Here is a 27,279-nt window from a genome sequence, read left to right as displayed (position 1 = left end):
GTATAATGAAGTGTTAACTTTTCAGTTCTTGTAAAAATAGATTCATTACCCAAATCCTCAGGATATTCCTTCACTCCTAATTTCCAGATTTCCATACACCGTTTTCAAATCATACGAGAAACTAACTGACCATTCATTCCTGTTTTACTGGGATTCTCGCCCGTCTAGCTATATTAGATAAAATGAAATTGAATCTGTTTCCGGAGAGCACACTCAGAGAAAACTGTAGGGAGGAACATGAAGTGGAATTTTGAAAGAATGATTATCTTGTCATACATAGCTGAATCCTTCACGTGTTATTTAATAAACTTCGTTGGATATATCACTTTCTTTACTCCGTAAGTGCTAGATTCACCTTATTTTCTGAAAACCACTAGATTAGTTTTCAACTTAAAATTTAGAACGAAACATTAAATATCTAAATCCATATTGACCGCTTAGAATACTGTTCATGTGAAAACTGGTAGAGTCGAAGAAAAGCGAGGAACATATCATAATAATAATATTTAACTCCCGAACATCGACAGTCTATTTAGTTTTAAAATATTCCGACTCCCTAGTTTACTGAAATACCAGTCTTTACTCTTATGGGATTAGCTTTTCACAGTTCAGGAGAAAGAAACAACTGTAATTTAAAACCTTTTATTTAAATAGATAACATTCGTGACGTTTCAATTTGTGCCACCCAGAGCAACAGCATGCAAAATTAACTTCATCCAGAATTCGAATTTTTCAATATTGCCATTGACAGATATATATACACAAAACAATTTACAATTATCAATATACCACCCGTATAGGTTAGATTTTCGAATTCTATAGGCAGTGAATAGACACAGATCCGTTTTTTATTATTATTATTATTATTATTTATGTTCTGATCTTACTTCACCTGGATTAAGTTATTTTAGTATCAAAATCCATTCTTTCTTCATGTAACAGTTTCAAAAGGTCAAACATTTTAACAATTACGCACTTCTTCGCTTCAGCAGAAAAAAATCTTTAGAAATCGTTTTCCACAATAACATTTCTAGCTCAACTGAGCAACAAATCCATAAAAATTTCAACAAGATCAATCGAGATTCTCATTCAAAAATGTCGAGAAAATATTTTACATAATATGCTTAATAATAGCTTTAGTATTATATACATATGCATTGGTACGTACTACTCATAGCACTATTTTCTTTTAATAATAATAAGATTCAATGTTATCAATAAGACTGTCACGAAAATAATCTACATGACATAGCTATCGTTCAATCTGATGCAAGAACTGATATCTCAAAATCGTTCCACTAGAATAAAATACTATAAAATACTTGATTCAGCTTCATGAAAAATCAGAAAAACAAATAGTTCCTTCTCTGTGAGTGTTCAGAACATACTCTTAACAGAAAAGGCACTTTTTTTATATATACATGATACAGCAAAACCTACTGTTTCTAGTTCTTCCTTTTTCTATTTTTCCACACATTCATTCACACATTCTTACATGCAACACATGCTGCCACCAACAATAGTCTTTTCTTTAAAAGAAAACATGTTCAAATTGTCATAACTTGTTACTTAAATAATAATAACAATAATTTCAGTTGAATAGAAATAAGAAAATATTACATTCAGTATTAATTAAAAAAAAACATACCATATAATTATACTGAATCTTTGCTGCGTCTTTTATCTTTACGGATAACAAACACAATAAAATACTTTGTATTCACTGGCTAGCATATTGCACATAAATACTTCTTGCGACAACTCTGATCTGATCCCTTTGACAGACTGACTAAAAATATATATTATGTTTCGACTTCAGACTATCCACTTGAAAGTCAACTGGATATACGAAAGAAATAAACAAAAAGATAATTGCATAAACATTATTTATATATCCTATCGTATTTCTCCTCGATATATCTCATTATTGCTAAACAGTAATATACATATAATAAATATGGCATTTATCAACAACTCATACACTTCTAAATTATTGCAATACTCATTTGAGATGACTTCCTCCTTGATCATGTCGCAATAAATAATCACGAAATTTCATACATATCAATACCTCCGCCTTATAATTAAAACTATTTTGTCGCGGTATATTTCACGTTTTTCAGATGTATAATTATATAAGCGTAAAACAAAATATCGCAGCACGCGTTATTCCCAATACGAGGGACCGTGGTGCTGACGGTCTCTAACGCTTGCGACTTTCCGCCAAAGCATTCTGTGTTCACTGGAAGTGTTCCTTTTATCTACTTGGAAGTCACCTTGAAGTCACAACATATCTGAGAATTCTGTTGGGAGTACGACCGGGAATTATGCTCTTTAGAGAATCCGTTGCGCACCCACTGCACATTGCTCAAATACGAATTTTTGGATGACGTGTATGTGTGACTTTCTTTACGTTGATATGGACCGCCACTCCACGGTTTCTCAAATTTGAAATAACGCGTGTTGAAATACTTTTCCACGATTTTGGATGGCTCTAGCTCTGAAGCTATGCACTTTTCCCCCCACATGTCTATATGAATATTTTTTTTCTTATTTTGATGTAAGGAATCACCTATTACACTTTGTCGTAATAGTTCATTAAGCCCTATATATATATACGTGTGTGTGTGTGTTTTCTTGCCAATATCTTCGAAAGAAATGAACCACTTTGAGTATTACTCGGCAAATAAATTACTTCTCTCTTTAACAGAATTGTTCTTTTAAAAAGTAGACTGACTATAAAATGCGCGCTAAGTTCTAAAATGGAAATGTCTAAAAAGCCGAGATTTTACTTCAGAACTGGTGGGACATAGACCCACGCGCATTCTTTTGGGATTATTTGAATTACTTTTACAGTGAACACTAGATAGCATGTTTTTTCAGTAAGCAGTGTTATGTACATACGCCACATTTTGACATTAAACTCAACTTTTCCATTTTTGGAACTTGGCACGGATTTTATTTTCAGTCTACAATTATTGACAAGAGAATGTAGGGTGCGGCAGTATACACTTCAACTGGCGAATATACAGTCCGCAAAAAAAAAAAAAAAAAAAAAAAAAAAAAAAATTGCAACATGAGCATGCAAGTTTAATGTGAAACTACGCCTAACAGCCCAGGGAATCAACATAACGTCTAAGTGGCAGGAATCACGCCAGGATAAACCTCGGCGTCCTCCCTTTCACACTTATTTTGGAGCAAAAGACTTCGTCGTTTAACAATAAACTAACATGGTCATGTTGCAGGTTTTTTGCTGCGGACTGTACAATACACATTTACAAGCCCGTGCTTTTGTTTTTTGTAGTACGGTATTTAAAACAGCAAGGTGAAACTACAGAAACTGCATGACGACAAAAAGCATTTAAAGGTGAAAATATACACTGTACAGACTAATAACTATCATTCACTAAAACAATATTAATGTGAATCAAAGTCACAATGCAAAATTTAAAAAAATAGAGGCCGTACAGTACACTCTTGCCACGAAAATGTCTTATGTAACATGGAGAGCACATCTTCAACCCATGTATTACGAGATTACATGAAGTGAAACAAACAAATTCTACATTGATTCCCACAAGATGAGCTCGCCTTTATTTCAAAACTGCCAAATTTATACTACTATCAGATTTTCGAGTTTTGATAAGGCCATGCAGATCCACTCTTCTTGCTTATGAACTGCGGGATATACAATGTCTTTGAGATTCTGAGTTGCTGAAGCAAATACTTGCACATGTTAGAGATGAAGCATAAGTCTCAGTACTTGATGTACTGTACCAATAAGCTTACACTTAATTAGAGTATTCCTTAAAGACCACATTAACATAAGGGTACGTAGCGTAAAATTGCGTATCTTTCCCATCCAAATGCTTCCCTATTCGCACGATATGTAGAGCTTTTTGTTTAAACTAAAAATTTTATATACACACGGTATTACCCAGATGAAAATTAGCTGTGAGCGCAAATAGAAAATACACATTTTAATGAATTACCAAAATTTGTTTTAACTGTCTTAAAAAACACTCAAGCACTTGCAAGGGCGACAAAGTTCGTTCTACATGCTGTAACACAATTTCATACAGGTATACGGTACTTCATTTTGTTCTGCAAGTAAATTTTTATTAATAAACGAAATCTGATATTTCATTGGCTTCCTACCTTCCTAGCCCTCTCTTACACAGTTCATCAGTGAAAGTAATAAATATTATACCACTTACTACTAATAATATTTAATTATTTGTATGTGATGTTGGTCAGGTACTTTTTATTTGTACTGGGTATATGTAGTCGCAAGCAAAAGTGCTTACCTCTCCACTACGTGTTCATCAAAACGAATTTACTTTTGGGTAGTTTCATTTACGCAATCAACATTTAATGCTCCATACAGTACTACAAACTACCCAATTTGGTCAATCAGTAGACAAAAGAATATGGGGAGATTATGCACTATTACTGGTTGCTCTACAAGGTATTCTTTAAAATATACTTAAATATAGATAAAGTATCAGCAAAGGCATTTTCCATACTTTTCCTAAAATCCAGCAGTTAACACATCAGGCATTTAATTTATTGTGCTACGAACAAATACCTTCCTATACTTTTTTTTTTTTTTTTTACTGCACGCTACAGGGAAAATCAAATGAGATAATCTAGGAGAACTTTTTCTATTGAAATAAATAACATTTCTGACAAAAATTAAACTAAACCTGCAGATATAAATGGAGACACTAGGTAATACGAAAGTACCTTAAAATATCTTAGTAACTATCTGATTAGATACTATTTAACATTAAATATATTTCTTTAACGTACAGAGACATTACACACAATGAATGTTTAACACACGAAAAATACGCTGCTTCTCAAAATGACATTACGTATTTCTTTTAATGTTACACACAAAAAATTGATTACGTAACCAAACTGACATTCAATAAAATAAATCTCTTGCATTAAAACCTCACGCGAAGTTTGGAAACTAGTGCATACTACTCGGCGAATTCTGCAGATAATTTAATTATAGTGTATTTATTACATGTTAAATTTGCACTTTCGTTATCTTCATTTTGTATCCTCAAAATGCATGTAAATAAATATGCGACGAAAACTACAGAAAATGATTTAGCATAGTTCTACAATCATTCAAACTCTTCACTAAATGCTTCCATCAGAGAGAGTCAGAGTAGCAAGTTTTACTAGACTAACAGTAAAACTCTGTGCTCACTAAACAAATCGACCAGAATACTACAAGAATAAATTCACAAATTTTTCGTGTTAAATAACAAGCTCTTCGCCTTTCATATACAGGAGCAAAGGAATCAAAGTAACTTATCTACTATTTATTTTTATCTTTATTTTTTAATATCATCCAACAAGAACTTTCTCGTAGCTATATGATTAACGTAAGCGCCTTCGGCAGCGCAGGAGTTTTGTGGTTCGATGTCTATTGGAAACTTAGTGGTTCGGATCGCATGTTAAACTGTAGGTCCTTGCTCCATGCAATTTTGGTGTTAAAAGCGACATAAAATTTCAAATCAACCAACCTAGATACACTTAATCTTTCACATCAAATTAACGATTTGTTTATCTCCTACTCTTTGAGAGAAAGGGACAATTTCCACATAAATAACGTATTTTATTTATAACGTACTGATTGATCGAAGTCATAGTTTTTATAGATACCTTACGTTACGTTATAGATACCTTAAAGCTGACCATACCTCGCCTGTATGTTCTAGATTTTTAGATTATTTTTAGCATTACAATTTAAGGTTTAGTTACAACGTCAGAAATATATAAAACTTTCCTACAAATGTTTATCATACTTTAGTATTCTTGTTTCAATTACACCTGCTCCATGGACTATAACAGTATATACAGCCAAAGCATATTGGTTACACTGAATTACTACTGAATGTTTACTTACGTATCAACAACTCAAATAATATAAACACAGTAACAACAACTACAATGTTAAACTCTACTCCTGATTATCTCTCTCTCCCTGTCTCTTTCCAGTTCTTGCACTACTTTAATGTCAATGTCTAATTGATGGAATCTGCTCGTCTTTTTACTTTCGAGCGACGATAAGAGAGGAGAAAGTATGTTGATCGTGAAAACATCGAAATAGAGTTTACACATTTCATGGCTTATACATGCCGAAAAAGTGATTTTTCCATGTCTTTCCGTCCATCTGTACCGATGTGTCCACTATTTTAAAGGCCCCATCGTTCAAAGAATCCGCACCAAATTTTAAACTTAGAACTTTTTGTGTATGACTCTCGACGGAGATTTTTCAAATTTCTTCCTACCCCCAAAATTAAGAGTAGTTTACTAAAGGGTGAAAAGAAAGAATCCGATTTCGTCGAAAATAGCTCTAACGATTTTGTTTATATTTCATACATCAATCCATATAGTATGGTATAAGTTGCTTCTCTGGGAAAATCCAGAAGAGTTAGGTTTAGTTTACTCCTGGGGATGAGTTTTTCTCCGACGACTTTCTCAAAAAACGACTCAGAGATTTTGTTTATATATATCATAAACAAATATTTCATTAATATTCTAACAATTTCCCCTCAATCATTTGTCCTCAAAAAATTCATAAACCTATTTTTTTGGGCGATTTTCTCAAAAACGACTCAGGCGATTTTGTACATATTTCATAACTACGTTTTTCGTTAATAACCTATAATGTTGCGTAAATTACTTCTTATAAAATTATTCACAAGGAGTAGTTTACTTTTAGGGCTGCGTTTTCATCAGATCAAGTTTCCAGAGAGAGTATTTTGCAAATAAATGTTTCAGTAAAACAGCATAAACGTTATATAGTTTCAGAAATTGGAGCATGAAAAAGTAGCGCAGTGGGCCGTACCTTTTATCATGAAATTGATACACACAAAGAAACTTCACTTATGCTTAATTTTCTTTCGAAGTTCATGTACTGGAGATGTAGCCCAGGATTGTCCCCGTTCCGAGTTCCGAGATGACAATATCTCCGGATCTTACAGGCTAGGTGAAAAGTCTTCCTACAAGCACCAGAGATGGAATACGAATAGCTCGATTGGCAGTCGGAGCTGACTGAGCTGAGCTAATTTAAAACTAACACTTTTTAAATATGCAATTTCTACCTACTAGCAGCCTGCTGTAGCCTATTTTCAATTTAATTATTCGTCCGATATGTACGACTATTTTATACGTTTCCCCGACTACTTATACGCTTTCCTGACTTTCCAAGTCTGCCGAAACCATTGAAGTTCAGCGTTCCTTTTCAGCCACGAGGCTAAAAGAGTCCGGACCTACCGATTAGAAATGAGAAACATGAAATGAAATCTTTAAGTTTTACGTCCCACGGTTATGTCGGTTAGGCTAAAGGAGACGGTAATGATGAGTGAAATGGTGGAATGAAGACAGTGGGAGGAAACGGGAGAACCGCGAGAAAACCCATGAGCACGGTGTTTGCCCACCACAAAGTCCACACGGCGCGAGCTGGGATCAAACCAGGGACCCCAAGCACCGGAGGTGAACGCTCTACCACTAAGCCACCGCGCCCACCCGCTTAGAAATGGGATCCGAATCAATCAAGATCAAGAAATAATTTAAGCGCTCAAAGAAAAGCAGCAGTGGCAAGATTTTAGAAAGAAAACGAAATGAACTCTTTAGTATTACGATCCATAATTACGCCCTGTAGGTCTTAGAGGTGGATGATGATACATCAGTTGATGGAATAGTAAAGTTGATGGCAATGGAAGGACCCAGGGAAAACCTACATGCACAATGTTATCCACTAGTAAATTTTATTCTAGTTCAATGTAATGTTCACAATGAAATTCCGAAGAAGCAATATTTAATACGCATTTTACAATTTGTAGATTAGATACTCCCAACCTAACGTGTATTTCTGATGTACACTAACTCGTAATGCACTGGCTTTATCACAAATTAATCACAGTATGATTTAGATTAACATACATTTATTTTCACATAAATGTATCTATAGTGATACCTACTTAAAGAGAACAAGTCCATGACTCGGGAGGAAAAACATTATTCTCTACACATTGAAAAAATATATGGAAATAAAGATAAGTAAGAAAAAAGAAAAAAAAGTAATCTTATGTAGAGTACTTTTAAGGCTTTGGTATAACACGAACAGGACTGTAATGAGAATGCTGCTATTCGATGATGATAATCTTTAGAGGCGAACATTTACTACGCGAACTCAGTATAGAGACTTTATGAACATTAGAAACTGTATTTTGCTCTTTCATATCGTCATATAAGTTAAATTCTTCTTAATTTCTTTTTATAAAGAAAAAATACAAAAAATCTTCTATCTATCTATATATTAAAATGTATGTATGTTCCAGCATAGCTCTGGAACACCTGGTGCAATTTCAAACAATCCTGGTACACATATTACTTAAATCTGGAAATATAATACTGTAGGGGTACGACCCCATTAGGACACAAAGCTGGAGGGGGTGATATACGAAATGACCGAAAACGACCGACATTAATATTGAAGGTATTGTTGCTGGGGTCACTGAGATGAGCAGTACACTCACGATGCCGTTTAAGTAAAATTTCAGCTCTCATTAGAGCCATTGTATTTCAAGTGTGCTCTCGGAAAATATGCGAAACAAATAATGTGACAAAAATGACTGAGATTTGTATCGAATTCATAGTTTTCGGCGTCGGAAAAACGGTTGACCCGTTTGAAGTGAGTTTTGGAACAAACACAGTAATCAACTCAAGCTGAGTTATTAATCATATCAATTTGCTTAAAGGTGTATTCTGAGCAGATAATGTGTTTCAAAATGTATGCCAAAAGTAGAGTATCTTTTGTATTTCTATCATTACACTTTCATTGAAATGCATATCATAAGGGATTCAATTATTTTGCTTAAACCTATTCCTTCCGTGCGAAAACGGGCATTTCAGCTAGTTATATATAAAAATGACTCAAAGCCTAGCAAACTGGTTTGTTGTATAATCATGCTGCCGCTAATATAAAAAAAGAAGCAAAATATATTATACATAGACCTGTTTTCTTGTGGTATATTATTTTGTATTTTCGTTACACGAGACGTACTAAAGCCCTATTCGCTGCAACTGGTCACTTAGTGTTCGTTATGTGCTCTGGCATGTGGTCATTTTTTTCTGTTTTTAAAGAGTGTACTTTAACGAAACCAACCTACCATTACCTTTAAATATAGAAGTTGATAACGTAATGGCTACTTTCCAACAAAGTGCACTAATTAAACCCAACTTATCTTACTTTCTAGCATATAGATCAATGGTATTACTGTATTTTTTCTTTACACAAGACGGTGGTAGTCACAAGTTACAAGATAATCGATTATTTAACGGAAAAGTTTAAAATATAACCTTTGGTCTCAATTTTTTAACCTTTCCTCCTAGCCTCTTTATTAAATAAATAAATCTGAATTATGAATAAACTATGTAAAATTATCGGAAGTATAATACATACTTCCAGTAGTATTTCGTCTTACACACAACATTACATAAAAATTGACAGCTCTTCCCATACATACACGGTGAATATACTTTTTCTCTACTGTGCGAGGAGAAAAACCACTATGATATAAATAATATTTCTATATATCGAGTATGTTAGAAGTACTTGAAAACTGTACAAAATTAAAGGCATGGGTTTCATATTCGCAACCCAATCAGCAACTTTCTGAGTAAATATTATACTCATACAAACCTTTTACAAATTACTGACTAGAGACCTAAGCTTTAATGAAACTAAAAGTAATATCACAGTTGTATTGTCTACAAGTTAAAATTAATTTATCATTGAGAGATGAATGACTTGAAATACAATAGAGATTCACAAAGGTCTACTCTTCCCATCCTTTATCACATGTACTTCAATACCTGAAAAACAGAAAAATAAATTGTATTTCTAATGGATTTATCGAGAGAAGTTATAGACTAAAACTTATCAATTTCAATAAAATTACTTTCAGTTCTTATAAACAAGCATCTTAAATACTGACAATTATCAACAAGCAATATTTGACAAAAACATGAAATGGAATCTTTAATTACATGCTCCACAAATATGTCATTTGAGCTAAAGACGACGAATCATAATTACACGTGAATTACGACGGAAAAATTGATGGAATGAAAAAGTGAAAGGAAACTAAGAATACCTCAGGCCCGGATTAAGCGGGGGGCTGTAGACCCGAGTCTCTAGATGGACGAGGGCCTCCACTCTGATTAAAATCTCAACTAGTTGTCCAAAAACAATCATACAAGATATTATCATCATAAGATAAAATATGACAAAAAATATGAAACAAATTTCTTCGTTTGTTACATCCACCGTCTTCATTTGGAAAGTTTCTTTAAGTATAGTATCACCTAATGCATGGCATGGTTGATGTAGAACTAGGAGTATACCCTTAACTTTCCTACTGTACTTTCACAGAAATGTATTAAGCGAAGTCAGCAGGTGCCACATATTTTTTCTAGCCCCGAGTCTCCACATGAGTTAATCCGGCCCTGAATACACTAGTAAACCTAAAAACACAAAGTTGTCCACCACAAACTCACATTGCCTGAGTTTGAATCAGGAATCCTTCACACCAGACGTGATTACTTTTAACACTATGCCTCTGTGTCCCAAATTGTCTCGGTACTTTGATAATACAGCCATTACTAAGAAAAAGACATCTCTCAGAAATTTGCACACTGCATTTTTCTGGAACTAATTGGAACATGGAAAGTTCTTGTCAGTTATTTTTTAAATTATACTCGAACAATTTTTCTACGCTTCTAGTACTTGCAAGAAATTTTCCAGTTTAAGTATCTGTCGTATGCGAAAAAATAACATGAACATTCAATTCTATCTTTAATTATTCTATATTTCGATTTGCGAAACAAACAAGTTCAAGCAGGACACAGTAGATCAGTGGTAGAGCTCTCAGCTCTGGTGCAAGGGTTCCTGGTGGACGACATCATGTCCGTGGGGTTTTCTCGGGGTACTCCCGTTTCTTTCCACATTCTCATTTTACCAATTAATTATTCACTTTCATTAATTATCTATACCCTTTAGCCTGAAGGGCATAGACGTGGGACGATAAATTAATTTCACTTTTCATTTTACAAACAAGTTCGAAATCATATATGCACTGTCCACTACGCTTATCCATACACAGGATGTCTCTAAAGCAGTGGATGCCAACCTTGTTTACCCGGGCCCCTATTCGTACCCCCTTCCCATGACAAAGGGAAAATGTCAAACAAGTAGCGTCTGTAAACTATGCTAAAGCTTAATTGTAAACTGTCATTGCAAGGGGTGATTTATTCATCATTTCACAGTTTATTTTTGTCAGAAGCTTTTGCCTCTTTGCTAGCTCTTTACACTCCGAGGTTGGGAATCTCTGCTTTAAAGTCTCCATCTTATTTCAAAGTATTACACCTTGACAACGACAAACTATATTTGAATGAAACGCCTACAGTTCGAAAGAGAGGATGTTCTAGTTCAAACACATGTACACATATCATTAGATTTCAAAGTGCTGTATTGACTTTAAACAAACAATATTAATTTATCATTACAAACTAGGAAATAATTATAGTTACATTAAGTTTTCAATTAAATGTTGTTCATAAACGTTTAATGTGACCTTCTTCCGCTACGCGGCATACATCAAATCAATAGTCGAACTTCTCCCATACCCTATGTAGCATGTATACTGTCACAGAATTAACTGCTGATTCGTTCTCCAAAGGTTTGGTGACCTTGCCTTATAACACTCGGGTGCCATCACTGCATATGTTGGTAGGCCTCCACTCATTAGGGGAGCAGATTGACCAAAAAGAACTGAGGGATGATACTGGAGGATATTTCTCTAGAAGTCTCCTGTGAATACTTCATATACCTATCTTGGGCAATTAACAGACCGGCCATAAATAGTAAGACTGATCTTACAAGAAGGTTAACCCTTAATGGTGACCATTAACAGTGCAGGTAGACACTCGTAGTACTCTGTTTCTGGGGGTATACAATCTCATTCACGCTACGGACTTAAAAATATTTGAGCGACGGAAACTGTTGGACTTCAGAGAGGCCATCTCACACATGACCGATAGAGTTCAGGATGGGAAACCCTGCTTGCCAGATTAGAGAGGACATATGACTGCTGTGGTGGAATAGGGACGAGATTATTCGATTGAACTTCATAAAGAATCCAGATAAGAGAGGACAGAATTGAGGACTTGACGAATGCAGTCGTATTCCCTTGAATAAATTACCAGAGGTGAGCAAGATATGTAGCTTATTGATCCCCACCCCGTATTAAGACCATGTGTGGGTTCTATATAGTGAGTGTGAACATACGGTGGATTTCCTCAGCATTTTTATGGACATGCAAACGGACGTCACTGCATCCGAGCGAGAAATAACTCTTATCGGTGAATATCACAGGCCTCCAATAGTTTTGGCACCACAGTCTCTCTCGACACAATCGAAAAGAATGTGGGAAAACAGGCCTGCCTACAAAAATTGAACAATCATTTTAACAATCCTCCAGTCTAAACGCTCGCAGAGGCATTGCGGGCCACGTCTAATGTAAGAATTCTGCCTCTCATCTTATACTACTTGTTTCCCCCAAGCCTTCCGCTCCTTTGCAAATTACCTGCACGGCAGCAACATTCCTTGCCGTCAGGTAGAAGGCAGCGCGGCTAGTGACAACTACTAGTTTGACTGTGAACTATTATTAGGAGCGTGGCTGACACAGGCTTCTTGCTGTTATAATCAAGATATCATCGATGGGTTACGTCACGACGAACACGAGAGGAAGTTCTAAAGAACGGCCCTTTGGGTTCTCGCAGTTCCACTATACCGCCATTTAGTTACATAGTAATGTTCGTTGGCAATGCCCTGGCATTGTAAGCACAGACTGTGATCCACACACAACAACGTTCGTCGTGCTGTTTAATGACTTTTACTGCTGGCAGCATGTCCCTTTACACACATACATTCTGAAACGAATTTGAATCAAGTAATGTATACTGGGTGTTGTTAAATGTATTTCCAGCAGTGTACATATTCTATATATATAACATACCTTTAGTATTACTGGTATATCCAATTCCATAAAACTGAACTTCTTTTAATAATTCTTCTAGACTTGTATCAAGATTGCCTTTTATTTTTAAAGTTGGGGCGCTCTTTTTTACTGTTTGTGTATGCCATACCAAAATCTGTAAATTGAAAGAACGGATACATGAAAGCACTATCGATAAAATTGATATGCATTAATGAAATATTATAAAGCTAAATACAGGGTTGGGATGTTTTTAACAATTGTTATTTACATATTTATTACAACGGCTTCTTCTTCTACAACTATTAGTAATACTACTACTAATAATAATATGCATGAGGAAGAATGTCATAGCAAACTGTTTTGCAATGCGAAGTGTATTTCTTTCTTCTCGTGGATTTCTTTATTTTAAAATTTCATCACTAACGCATTAGATTCCTTATTTTTTCCCCTCTTTTGTGTGTTCAATTTTAATGAGATTATATAAAACTCATTACTTAATCTGAAAGAATTATTGGTAAGTGCGATGAAGTTCCGCATTTCTGTGTAATGGTTTCGTAAATCACACTGGCACTCAGTAATAAATGGAAATACGATTACTACGAATATTAGATATTGTATTTTATTCCATACAGAATGAGAAAATATATTTTCGCAAAACTATGCAGCTGAGATGAAAATATTTTAACTAGATGGAGACAACAGATGTTTGCAGTCTCCCTTGAAGGGGATACACGTGAGACTTGGGATTCAATATAGACAAAAACGTGAGAAAAAATAATGTGTCTTCATCACATGACAAACTGACAACATGACCATGTTGTAAGACACGCACGAAAAATAATAATAATAATAATAATAAATAAATAAATAAATAAATAAATAAATAAATAAATAAAAACTTATATAAAGTGAAACAGACAGTAGAACTAAAACAGAAGGTAAAAGTGATTATGACGTTGATACCAGGGCTGATTCTGATAACTGTAATATCAGTAATGAGTGTGATTTGCCACCTGAAATTTTAAGTAAGAAATTAATTTCGTACTCTTTAAATACGTGACTTTCTTCTGAGCTGACATGCAAGGAATGACAAAGTTGCGGTAGTAAATATTATCATTATATTTAGCGTGAGTTCTTGTCTTTGCTCATATTTGAAATAAAACCTTCACAGAACTGTAGCAGGTTTCGGTAATTAGCCCTCTACCGCATATTGTCACATTTCTAGCATATACAGATATTGTCTCCAACGAGTACACGTTGTACGTACCTTAAGGCTCCTTTTCCCATTCACAAGGAACCAGGTGTTCAGTTTCTGACAGCTAGAACTACTTTGCGGCAAATATGTGAACTGGAGACCAGAAATCATTTTAGTGCCAGACGGAACTGAATTTGTTGCACAATGACAGAAAATTAAGTTTTCTTTTTCTAATGAATGATAATTTCTGGCCAAAAGGAACAAGATCTCTATTGTTACTGTACTATTTATTTCAATTTACAATAGTTTGTTGTGATTATTTGCAAATAATCTAATAGAGAAAGTGACGTAATGTGTTTGTGTCATATCGTATACAGTGTGCAATAAACGGATCTTTTGCAGCGCTTTGCCATGGATTTAACAGATGGAAAGGAAGAAAAAAAAATCCAATGGAAGATAATGTAGCAGCAGGTGAACAAATATGTGCTTTCAATGGACGAAGGCCTCTAAAACAATATAATCCCCCCCCCCTTAAAAAAAAGCAATTTATTGTTTTCTTCGAACATAGATGAACTGAACAATTCGCGCACTACAAGAATGATTATACACAGCTTTTAGGATTTTTGACCAATGGCCTATCTTGTCAATTCTTACATCTGTCACAGGTATCGGTGCTCTTGATATAATAGCTAACTGCATGTTGTGTTACATGTGGCATACTGGACTCCCACATTCAAATGACTGCTGCTGATTTACAATAATGTAGTCTAAATTTATATTTTAAAAAAATCAAAATAGAAGAAAGTATGTAATTTACTTTAAAATTCCTTAATTCACGCCATCTTGAGAAGATGTAGCAAAAGATAACTTCGCGGATGACAAAAATACTTGATACAACGTTGACAATGATTTAATTTGTTTATATAACAGAAAATTTAACTCCAAACAAAGTGAATTCGAAAATATTTTGTTAACAATTATGAAAGTAAAACCTCGAAACAAGTAGTTGAAACGCGATTTTTGACAGTAATTGACACAAGTAACAACTGCACAACCTTCTAAAATGTTATATTGGCTATCAATATTAAGTGTACTCTTTAGAGGCTCAATTCCACAATAAAGGTACGAAGTTGCGGATACAAACCTGAGTACAAAAAGTTGGAGCCACCCTTCATCACTTTGATACTTATACGGGTTTACAGACAACATTTAAAATGAAAATTAATCTAATACAAGTGATGCAAATCTCATTTGTATTTTCGAACTGTTGAGCATTTGTGTTCCGCGATTAAAAATAAACATGAAATAAAAGTAACTTGCAGCCTGAAACTAAATGTTACTGACGACAATTTAGTGTTAGTTACACTAACTTAATCAGGTAAGGGTACTATTATTATTATTGAGAAATTCATTGGAACGAATTGCATCAAATTTAATCCAGTAGCACTAATCACAATACAACTTTGAAAATAAAATAAGGAACGGAAAGTCTTACATAGTTCGTTGTTTAATTTTTTTTTTACTGATTTAAATGTTTAAAACATTTAAAATCTTTCGAACACCAAAAACGTGCAACCTTGCTTAAATACCATACCCGTAGTTGGAACATGAATTTAGCTCAAGGGTCTGTCCTTGTTTTAATGAAATGTACGTAAATATAAATGGCTATGAATAATCATTGGAAAGTACAGTACAGTAAATAATAATAAATAAGTAAATAAATAAATAAAAAGTGCATTAGGTACTGACTCATTACTGAAGTCATATACAACGATCTAAGGACTCTAAGCTTCAGAAATGAGCATTAAACAGTAGCATCAAGAAGTGGATATTTTTGTTAATATTTTCTGAATAAGTAGATTTTATTCAGTAATATTTCAAAACAAGTGAGTTTCGTTTCACACTAAGAAATTAAGATAGACTTCCAAACTATGCAAATTCAATATTCAAACATCCCCGCGGGAGCTCATGTGGTTCGGATTCCACGTTAATCAGTAGGTCCACGTCTCATATAGCCTCGCTGCTGAACGGGACGTAAAACTCAAAATCAATCAATCAATATTCAAACATGAAGCAGTATATCTGTAACTACTGTTGTAACACAGATATAAGATAAAGATAGAGCCTCTGTTCATCGACTGCTCAATGCATATCAAAGAGGTAATATTCTACATATCTTGCCATTTTTGCTCCATGCATATCAATATTGAAAATTAGTATTAGTAAATAGTATTAGTATCAATATTAGTAAATTTCAACCATTTCCGGTTTCCGTTGTGTTATGGGTGGTTATTGTATGTTCTTTTCGTTCACCAAAACGACTGCAAAAAATCGCTTGCCGTCATCTGTTACCATTTTCGTTACATGGGGATCATCGTTGAAACTGGAAATGGTTCGTTTCTATAACTTCCGGTTTGTATAGAGAGTTAACGGAGGGACACTGAATCTATTCTTGGGCCGCTAAATAGACTGAAAACTTCTGAATATCTTTTACCGTCTCTATGGAAATCAATATTCAAACCGGAAGTACTAGTAAATTTCAACCACTCCCGTTTTCGGCAGAGTATTGTGGGTGGTGATATGTTCTCTTGAAACACTGAACTGATTAAAGAAAAAGAAAAAACTTTGTGGGACATCACGTTCATGAATTTTCTCGGTTATTCCCGTTTCCTATTACATTTTCATTTCACCACTTGACTTAACTATCGTCTCCCTTAGCCTAAAGGTCATAATCGTGGGACGTTAAACTGAAAGATTAGAAAACAACTTGTCGCTATCTACTACCGTTTGTTCTGTGGCGATAAACGTAGAAATTAGAAATGGTTAATTTGAACCACTTCTGGTTTCAATAGAAAGTTAAGAGAGGAGATAGAACCGATTACTGGGAAGCTGAACCGACTGCAAAACCACTTCTCAATATTTTTTACCGCTTTTGCTCTATGGAAATCAGTATTGAAACCGGAAGTACTAGTAAATTTCAACGAATTCTGGTTTCGATAGTGTGTTGTTGGTCACGACGATATTTTCTCCAGACACACTGAATCGACTACGTAAACAGTTTGTCGCTATTTCTGTTTTTGTTCTATGGCAATAAAAGTTGAATCCGGAAATGACTAACCTGAATCACTTCCGGTTTGAATAGAGGGTTAACGGACGACATAGAACCTATTACTGGACGCTGAACCGACTGCAAAAACCGGTTCTCGATATCTTTTACCATTTTTGCTGTGATACCTGTCGACGTACGGACGGATATAGCCATTCTGTAAGACTTCCGACACTTATGCATAGTACAGTTTGAAGTCTAAAAATGCATGTCGGAGTAAACGCATTGTAACAAAACCACACACACCATTCACGGAGATATTAGCACTAGCCATTACCTAAGAGGATATATACTCTTCGTAACAACTGTACCAAATAAACTAGGTACTTGTTCGTGACAATATTTTCCGCGCTATGGTTTATTTTACAACATCCTCGTCCCACGCTTTCGCCTGAAGGAAGTTAAACCTTAATTACGAAGGTTACTGTCGAGATATTACGAAATATCTCATAACTTATAAAATAAATAAATAAGAAAATAAAATAAAAATTACTGAAAGCAGAGCATACGTTTCGCACTGGCAATAAAAGTAAGATGGGATACTACATCTGTAGCTGTTCCACCCAGCAATAATACGTTTAGTGTGATCGCATGGTTCTTAGAAGTAGCTTAGCCCCCAAAAAGAAAACCGAAGAACTTTTAAAAGGCAAGAAAACAGGTGAAATAAATCGTATGCATTAAACTAAGCAATGTAAATAAAATCTACAATTTGTTTCCTGTTTTGAAATTGAAGCATGTTATCTGATTTACAGAACAGAATTTCTGAACTAGGAATCTCAAAGCAACATTAAACATTTTCAAAATTTTGTCCTCAAGTGTTTTTTTTTTTTTTTAATTTTCTTTTATCAACTGGATAAAAGATGATTTGTTTATTTTTAACCAAGTTTCTTTTAGCTAAAGCTATCCGGTTCGATTCCACGTTGAACTATGGTTGAGATTCTACGTTGAGCTGTGTATGAATGATGTAATTACATGTCTTATGTCTTATCCCAAGAAAATAACGTAAGCCAAGAACCTTTAGTCAGAGATCCGAAAAATATATCCCTAGCGACCCCTACTTATGTAAACATATAAAATAAATAACATAGGAACACAAATGTTTTAAAAACTGCAATTTCTCGTATAGTTTTTTCTTTCATTTCATAAATACAGGGTGTCCAATATACAATGCAACCTGGAGTTTGGGATAGTAGAACTTTTGAACCTGAAGCGATACACAAATAATGGTTATACCAAAAACAAGCTTTGTTCATGCATATACTTTTAAACTAGGAAGCAACAATTGAAATACACCACGAACCACACAGTGTTGCCAGATGTAGCGGAAGGTGTAAATCAATTTTTTTGCAAAACATGTAAATTGACTCATAACTCATACGTATGGATGTTCTGCCGTTAATTTTCAGTTTGTTTAGTTGGAGTAGCATGGAAACTATGCAGCAGAAAAAAAATATTTTTTAATTTCCACCGATAACTAATCGGATGAGGCCTCTGTAAGGGGGAACTAGGGAAATCGTAGTTTTCATAAATTAACGCTCTCAATTGGCAACATGGGGGGCGCAGACGCTCAGTGTTAGAGCGTTTACCTGCGGTGCTTGGGATCCCTGGTTCGATCCCAACTCGTGCCGTGTGGACTTTGTGGTGGACAAACACCGTGCTCGTGGGTTTTCTCGGGGTTCTCCCGTTTTCTCCCACTTTCTTCATTCCATCATTTCATCCATTTCTCATAATCACCGCCTCCTTTAGCCTAACTGGTATAACGTGGAACGTAAAATTTACAGATTTAATTTCATTTCATTTTCAATTGGCAACATTGCTGACGTTTCAGTGCATCAAAAGGTGTATTAAGGATCTGTCTACATTATGCAATTCGTGAAAACAAAGAAAAAGAAACTTTGAAATTATCATAATGAAACATTTACTTACATGCACCCGGCAACACTGCTATTCATTTCTATAGGGCTACTTAAAGCAACAGGTATACAAGAACAATCCTTGAACTATGCAAGACCTGGAAACGAACATTTGCAGTGACATTGAGAACATTAACACTTCTACTCTTTGTAAACATGGTGAAATGTGTGAACCAGTGTTTGAATCAAAACAGGGGCCACTTCCAACATCTGCTGTAGAGCTGATAACTCATTGCGTGGTAGTAACAGTGTTGGCTTGTGCATGTGAGTAAAAGTTTTATTATGATAATTTCAAAGTTTCTTTTTCATTGTTTTCAGGAATTGCATAATGTAAAGAGATCCTTAACGCACCTTTTGATGCACTGAAACTTCAGCAATGTTGCCAATTTAGAGTGTTAATTTATGAAAACTACGATTTCCCTAGTTCCCCCATCGGTGGAAATGAAAAATTATGTTTTCTGCTCCATAGTTTCCAAGCTACTCCAACTAAACAAACTGAAAATCAACGACAGAACATCCATACGTATGAATCAATTTACATGAAAAAAAAAAAAAAAAAAGATTTAGACCTTCGGCTACATCTGGCAACACTGTGTGGTTCCTAGTGTACTTCAGTCGTTGCTTCCTACTTTAAAAATGTATGCATGAACAAAGCTTCATTTTGGTATAACCATTATTTGTATATCGCTTCAGGTTCAAAAGTTCTACTATTCCAAACTCCGGGTTGCATTGTATATTGGACATGCTGTATACGAGAGCTGATATGGTTCGGATCCCACATTAAACTGTAGGTCCACGTGTCATATAGCCCCAGTGCTGACCAGGATGCTAAACTTCAAATCAGCTAACCAACCAAATCTTTCTTTTCCTTCTCCTTAAAATTTTGTGATTTAAGTCAGTAAATAAGTTAAAAAAAGAAATTAATGACAGGAAAATGACGTTTCACTTGACTTTGAAGAAGAAATATTAAATTACTTCGAACATGAGACTACTCTTTAAACCGAATTCTGCATTAATCTTGTTTTCGGTTAAAATTTCCGAAATAAAAAGAAATTAAATTAAAGAAGTTATACAGAATCACTACGTAGGAAAAAAAATGTTACCTCTGTACATCCATCTGCCTTTGGCTCAATATCTTCTAATTTCAAATCTAGGCTTTTCAAAAAACTGTCTTCTTCATACCCTGCTTTGTAAGGCATTGTTGCGTTTGGATGCTCCAACAGAAACTTCACTGATACCGCAAAGCCTGCCATGTCAACAGGAAACTTTCTTTTGGCAGGCCAAGAATCAAAAAATCCAACAACTTTTCCCTAGATATATAGGAAATAATTGTTAATAACAACAGATTTACTTCATACTTAGTATAATCAAAAGAATGAAAATATTGTATTAACATTCAATTATATCGCCCTTTCATTATCAACAAGAGACACATGTACAGTTATGTCCAAAATTGTTGTCGCATGTCTTTAGAAATTACATAAATAGAAATAACTCTCTTTCTTGTGATAGAAAATGTCACATTTTTTTCTTGGAAATACGCAGAAAAACAAAAAAACATATTTCCAAAAAATATTTCAATAAAAAATTAAGAAATAAGCAAGTTATAATTAAAAAAAGAAATCTCCGAAACTTTCATCAAAAAATTCTAAGTTCCATTTTCGTAAACGTGGCAAACGCGCAGCGAAATTTACAAAGAGGGAGAGAATTTTATGCTTTGTTAGAAATACAACGTAAATCTGTCATAAGGTTAGTTACTATACATGTGGCACAGCTCTAACAATCATCGCTATTAAGCATTTTACATTTAAACAAAGGACTAAAGAGAAATAAGCTACAAAATGTGCGAAGCGATCAGGCATTTTGTGTTAGTGGGTTCGTTATATGCATCTGCCAAGGTGCTGTCCTTACCGTGTCTTTGTAGAGTAGTCGGTTAAAGCTTGCTCTTTACATACTCTATTTTTCCACGATCATCACTTCCAATCCCATACCCTATAGTAACTTTTTCTTTTTTTTTTTTTTTTAAAGAAAAGCTTGATTCTGTGAATTCCTTAAGGAACAATGTTTTGTTCTAATAATGCTCATTAGTATTATGCTCTTCATTCTAGATTATTTGAATATTTCCAAATAATTTAGAATTATGTCTTTAAAAACATTAAAATTCTCAAGAATTTTATAAAAAGAGGAAGCTTCATTTACAATCATATTCATAATCGAAATGAGAAACTTACAAATAATGGAATTTTAATTAACATATGACTAAACTTTCATAAAACAGTAATTAAATGAAACATTTACTCCGCATAGTTTCTGCAAGTAATATGTAGGAAATAGACAGAAATAATGAACGTAAACTATTAGATGTCGATTAAAAATTAGTAGGGATAGTTCTAAAGCCAAGTAGAAAATTCTCTCTGCTTCATGAAAATAATAAACATTTTACAAAAATAATGGTATTTTTGCTGTATCGGAAATTTGTTTAGTAAATAAATAAATAAAATACTATTACATAATGCAATCACTCTGACTCGATAGCTTGAAGAGAAACTGTATCGGCCGCGATCCTGTGCGGTCTAGCGTGTGCGCCTGTGGTTCGTGTAGTCCCGGATTCGATTTTCGTTAGGAGATCATTAAAACTTTATTTTAACTAGCATTTATTTAGGTTGATGATCCGTCTCCTTTAGCCTAAAGGACTTAATCGTGGAACGTGAAACTAATTTTTCATTAATGTTCATTTAATTTTTAAATGGAACTGTAACAACACGATTCTGCTCTCTCTTCTCACTAAATTTATATTTGCCTTTCTTGTTTGATGTGTGCGTCTGTGTGTGTCAAAACATTCTACTGAAAGATAACTGCAAGGCCTGTGAGAGTAAAAGCGCTTGAGAATAACAGAAAAGATAAGTTATTTGATTTTAAAGGATTGTCAAAATTCAATGAAGCGAGCCAGTGATATTTGTCGTGTAGAATGTACGGGGGTTGGGGAACGGTGGTAATTGCCACAAGATACTAATTAAATGGTTAAAGCAAGGAAGTAATTTAACTGTTTACAATGAATTTTGAACATACGCAGTTAACACGTGGATTGACTGGGATAGCTTTTATCATTCACTGTTTTTTTGAGGGGAGGAAAGGGGCGTAAATATTTCCCAAATAACATTTCCATAAGCTTATTCCTCTTGTGTGGAGAATGGAAATTGTAATTAGTTGGTTGATAATTGTTAAACTGATGTGAAAACGTGCTTTGAAAATCCAGACGAACGCAACTATGTGTCTAATTATTTTTACATATTTCTTTTTAGACCCTGGATTTACAGTTATACTCAGTCAATAATTTTAAATTAATTGTTGATTCTATTTCATGAGTTTTAGAATATATTTAACTACTTTGCCAAGATTATATTAAGGACCTATACGCCCAATTTTTGGAAGCTAGAAATCTGAAATTTAATTATAAGTCACGATGCTTCAGCGAGAGATCAACTTTTATATCCACCATTGTGATTCTCATTGTGGCTTTTTGATTAATTGCAACCCATCACGGATCAACATCAATCACTTTCTCACAATCCTATGAGCTCTAAGACTGATGGGTTGGATGGTTAGAAGTTTAACGTAACTTGCAGCACCGAGACTATGAGACATGGGCCTACAGCCTAACGTGTCATCCCAAACCAGATAAACTCACACTGAAAATCGAACCCAAGTCTTCCGCACCGAACACTAAGTCAGAATGTACTTCCATTTTTTTCATTTATCGTTGCAACAATTATTTTTAAGTTCAAGATCAATTTGGCATTGTCTCCTTTAGCCTAAATGTCATAATCATAAAATGTTACATTTCTTCTGAATCTGACACGAACTTTTCCACTTGAGTCGAGCTTAGTTTTCATCAGTTCACTTCAATTCAAATATGCATTCTGAGAGGAGGAAGAAAGCCCAAACCAACCTTCAAAATATTTTTCAAATAAAACTACTCTTCCCGTACAATAAACGGACATCTTTGCTATCAAAGAAATAAATGTAGAAATTTTACGTTTTTCTCTGAAGCAATCAGATGGAGGTTAAAACACAAGCGCGAAATGCACCCTTGATATATAGATTACAGCTTACTCTTTCCTAGCGATGGCCAAAATTTTTCGCGATCCGGAATCCAGAAAATTTATTTTCCGGAATCGGTAAGTTTACTTTCCGGATTTCGGAAAAATTTCGATGTCGGAACAATTCCGGAATTTAGAAATATTCTGGATTTCGAAAAAAAAAGTTTTTCCGACATCGGAATTTTTCCGAATTCCGAATTTTTTCAAAAATCGGAATTTTCCGAAGTCTAGAATGTTTCTGATTTTACTTTCCGGATTTCGGGAAGTAAAAATTCTGGAATTGGCCATCGCTATTTCCTATTTCAGTTGTACTTATTTTACCGGTAAATTGTAGACATACATTAAATATAATTTATTGTTACGAAGTAAATTGAATGGGTGAGTTGAAAAATGTACACATTCCAAAAATATCACAAATTAAACTGAGATAGTCATCTTTTTCTTTGGACGTATCTACATCCATTGAAAAGAAAAAGAAACATATTTCACTATTGCAAATGAGGTTGCCAAAAATATGTAGATGCGATTAAGTTGAAGAAGGAACAGATTCCAGGAATATGTCCCTTCTTCAACTCACAGCCTCGCTAGTGCCGAAGGCACCCACCACAGCGCTAGTGCTCAGTCATGCGTTATGACTTAGCAGATGAGCTGTTTTTTAAGTTCATGTTGGTTATGTTTAAAGTGGAAAGTGAAGATCATTGCGAAAAGTTGTGTCCTGAAGTTTATTAGTGTTTCTTTGCTTTAACCTAGTAACAATGTCAGAAACAGGTCGTGACAGTGGTGAACCAAGCAGTAAAAAGGGTAGACTTAACAAAGAAAAACATGTAAGGAGAACATTGAAGAAAAGGAGAGCATTATTAGAACCCTATATAGTGGCAGACCTAAGAACGAGCAGCACATTAATAATGAACCTAATTGAGAGGAATGAGGTTGCAAGGCACAGGCCATCAAATGAAAACTCAAAGCAACACGAGTCTTCTTTCAAGTACTTTGCCATGAAGCAGAGTTGAAGTATGCGTAATACTTACGTAAGCCTTCATACGGTGTCACACAAAGTTGTTATTAGGTTGACAAAGATGTTGGCTTCTGGGAAATTTCCCATTGACATGAGAGGTAAACACGAACACCGTTCTAATGCTATCACAGCCTCACATCTAGTTAAAATACATGAACATATTGATTTATTTCCTAAATATGTTGCACACTATACGTCTACATTAGTCACATATCTTGATGCTCAGCTTAATGTGACAAAAATGCATGAACTTTTCATAGAAAAATTTCCTGACTTGAAGTATGTAATAAAGTATGAGTTTTACTTGGAATATTTCAAGAAAAACTTTGGTTACCAATTTGGCAGACCTCAGGCCGATGTCTGCAATACTTGTGAAGACCTGAAGATCAAAATTAAATCAAACATGCTTAATGACAATGCAAAACGTGTAAATTTTATATTCTGTATTTTATATTTTGTAAATCAATTTATACTATTTTCACTTAATCTGAACTTATCTATCCTAACTACAGTCCGAATATAACACGAAACTTCATAATACAATCTAACCTAACCTAAGTATTTCTATCTTTATTACAGGCATGTATGTTTAATGGTATGTTTTGACATTGGACCCTGTATGTAACAAAGAAAGAAGAGCAATGGCAAAGTAAAATAAATCGTTTTAATACTATTGTCCCAGCGCTTTTTCGCAGCTCAGTGTGGTTATATCACATAAAAAAAATTGCTAATGATGTTAAAAAAAAGAACATGTTTTTATAATGTTTTTCGATCAAGGCTGAGCTCCTCCGTGGCTAAGCGGTTAGCGTACGCGCCTTTGGCGCGGGAGACCCGGGTTCTATTCCCGGCGGGAGCTCATGTGGTTCGAATTCCACGTTAATCAGTAGGTCCACGTCTCATATAGCCTCGCTGCTGAACGGGACGTTAAACTCAAAATCAACTCAACTCGATCAAGGCTTTTGTTTCTCAGCTGCTGATCCACTAGATCAAGATGATTGACAATTGTCTACTCTGAAAAATCCAACAATGACCACTGTTTTATCGGAAAACATTGTTATTTGCATCAATATGTGTAGGTTACAGTTTTGAAATAAATTTGTTTACCTTTATACAAAGACTGAAAAATTTTACTCACTTATTTCTGAAATCTGTTTAAAATAATCCACTAATTGGGATAAAGTATTGTTCATTTAAAAACATTGAGTTGAAAAAGGAACATATTCCTGAACATCTTTACGCAATCATATGGTATATAAAATATATTTATGTACAGGTACCAAGTGCAATGGGTTTGCTACACTGAACGGTACAACTTGACAATAGAAAATGTATTGGTAGAACAATTAGTTTTCTCACAAAACAGTTTTTCTTTGTTTTCCGAAAGTTTATGTTTTTGGAATGTGTACCTTTTCCAACTCCCCCATTCAATTAAGAATGAATCAAATAGGGTCTATATGTGATTTAAAGTGGTTCAAGTATATATAATTTAAAGGAATGTTGCCTTCACTTGCGGCTAAGGGGTATCCTTGTGAAAGGAATGGGGGCACTTTGGATTCGATTCAAGCCCGTAGCCGGCCCAAAAATGTAAAGGGGAGGGGAGGCCTGGAGGCTGAAGTTAGGGGAGGCCCGATCCAACCATATTATAGTTCATTTGCAAGCCTATCGTGAAAATTTTAGGAGGCAGCAAAAATTTAGGGGGGCCGGTCCCCCTAGACCCCCTGGATACGGGCCTGATTCGATTATCGGTGAATGTGCATTTGTTCAAATTAAACGCTAGTCTGTAAGTCTACGTCTTATGTAACCTCGGTGCTGTAAGAAGTATTCTAGATGTCATTGAATGAAACTGAGGTATATACATATATACTGTTACTAGTTCTGAAGTTAAGTGTGTTTGGTTATTGAAACGCCTGGAGAATAGAAGTTACATTATGCACATTCAAAGGTAAAGCTGAAAGAAAACGCCTCTGGCTGTGTTTCGTGTGATACTGTAGGGCTATTAAGTAAGGACTCAATTCACACTACGAAATATCTGATATGACAACCAATCAAAATTCGATAAAAGGGAGTTCGAGTCCAGTAAATGCCACGTAATACATGAGATTTTTTGTAGATAGACATTCACTTACATTTGAATAGTAGGCGTCATGCAGGAAGCAAGAATTCGTTTCATAACGCTTCTTGACGAAGGCTACAGCGCTAAGCAAGCCGCGGAACATGTAGGCATTCAGCCTAGAACAGGTCAGCGGTGGGCACATAGATATCGTGATACCGGGGAAACAATTCGTCGTCGTGGTAATGGGAGACGGCGAGTTACCACAAACGAGCAAGACCGCCGTCTGGTTGAACAAGCCAAGGAAACTCCCCATTCAAATTCGCGTCAACTGCGACAAGCCGCTGACTTTCCTGGATCACGTCAAACAGCTATTAGGCGACTCAGAGAGGCTAATCTCTTCGCTCGGCGTGCAGCCATTAAGGAATTGTTTTCTGCGGAACACATCAGACGACGACGTCAATTTGCAGAGGAAAATATGTATCGGAACTGGACAAGTGTCATTTTCAGCGATGAATGTATATTTTCTTCTGCAAATGATGGACCAGTCTGTGTCTTTCGTGAGAGAGGTTCGAGGTTCGATCCTCGATACATATGGCACAAGCGTTCCAGCGGACGCACATCACTGGCTGTCTGGGGCTGGATCTCTGCAGATGGATTTGGGTATCTTCACAGGATTGATGGGCGTCTTACAGGTGCGCAGTATAAGTTCATCTTGGAGAATATTATGCTGCCATCTGTTCGCGAACATTATCCTGAGGGAGCAATCCACTTTCAACACGATCGGTCACCTGTCCATATGTCACGAGTTG

The 27,279-nt window shown here is 35.1% G+C and overlaps 1 protein-coding gene across 1 annotated transcript in view; it reads right to left on the bottom strand.

Moving 5' to 3' along the window:
• Window positions 1-626: 626 nt before the first annotated feature.
• GlcAT-S (Glucuronyltransferase S) overlaps window positions 627-27,279 on the bottom strand; it is a 109,061-nt gene continuing 82,408 nt past the window's right edge. The window contains 3 exon segments of the mRNA XM_081762928.1: window positions 627-9,903; window positions 13,107-13,242; window positions 20,406-20,612. Of these exon segments, the coding sequence (XP_081619054.1) occupies window positions 9,857-9,903; window positions 13,107-13,242; window positions 20,406-20,612 (390 nt within the window). The 3' untranslated portion in view covers window positions 627-9,856.

The sequence above is a fragment of the Thermobia domestica genome, chromosome 6, assembly GCF_964235325.1.
Source record: "Thermobia domestica chromosome 6, izTheDome1.hap1.1, whole genome shotgun sequence".
Lineage (NCBI taxonomy): Eukaryota > Metazoa > Arthropoda > Insecta > Zygentoma > Lepismatidae > Thermobia > Thermobia domestica.
Note: the sequence above shows the minus strand (reverse complement) of the source record. Positions and strands in the feature narration are given on the sequence as shown.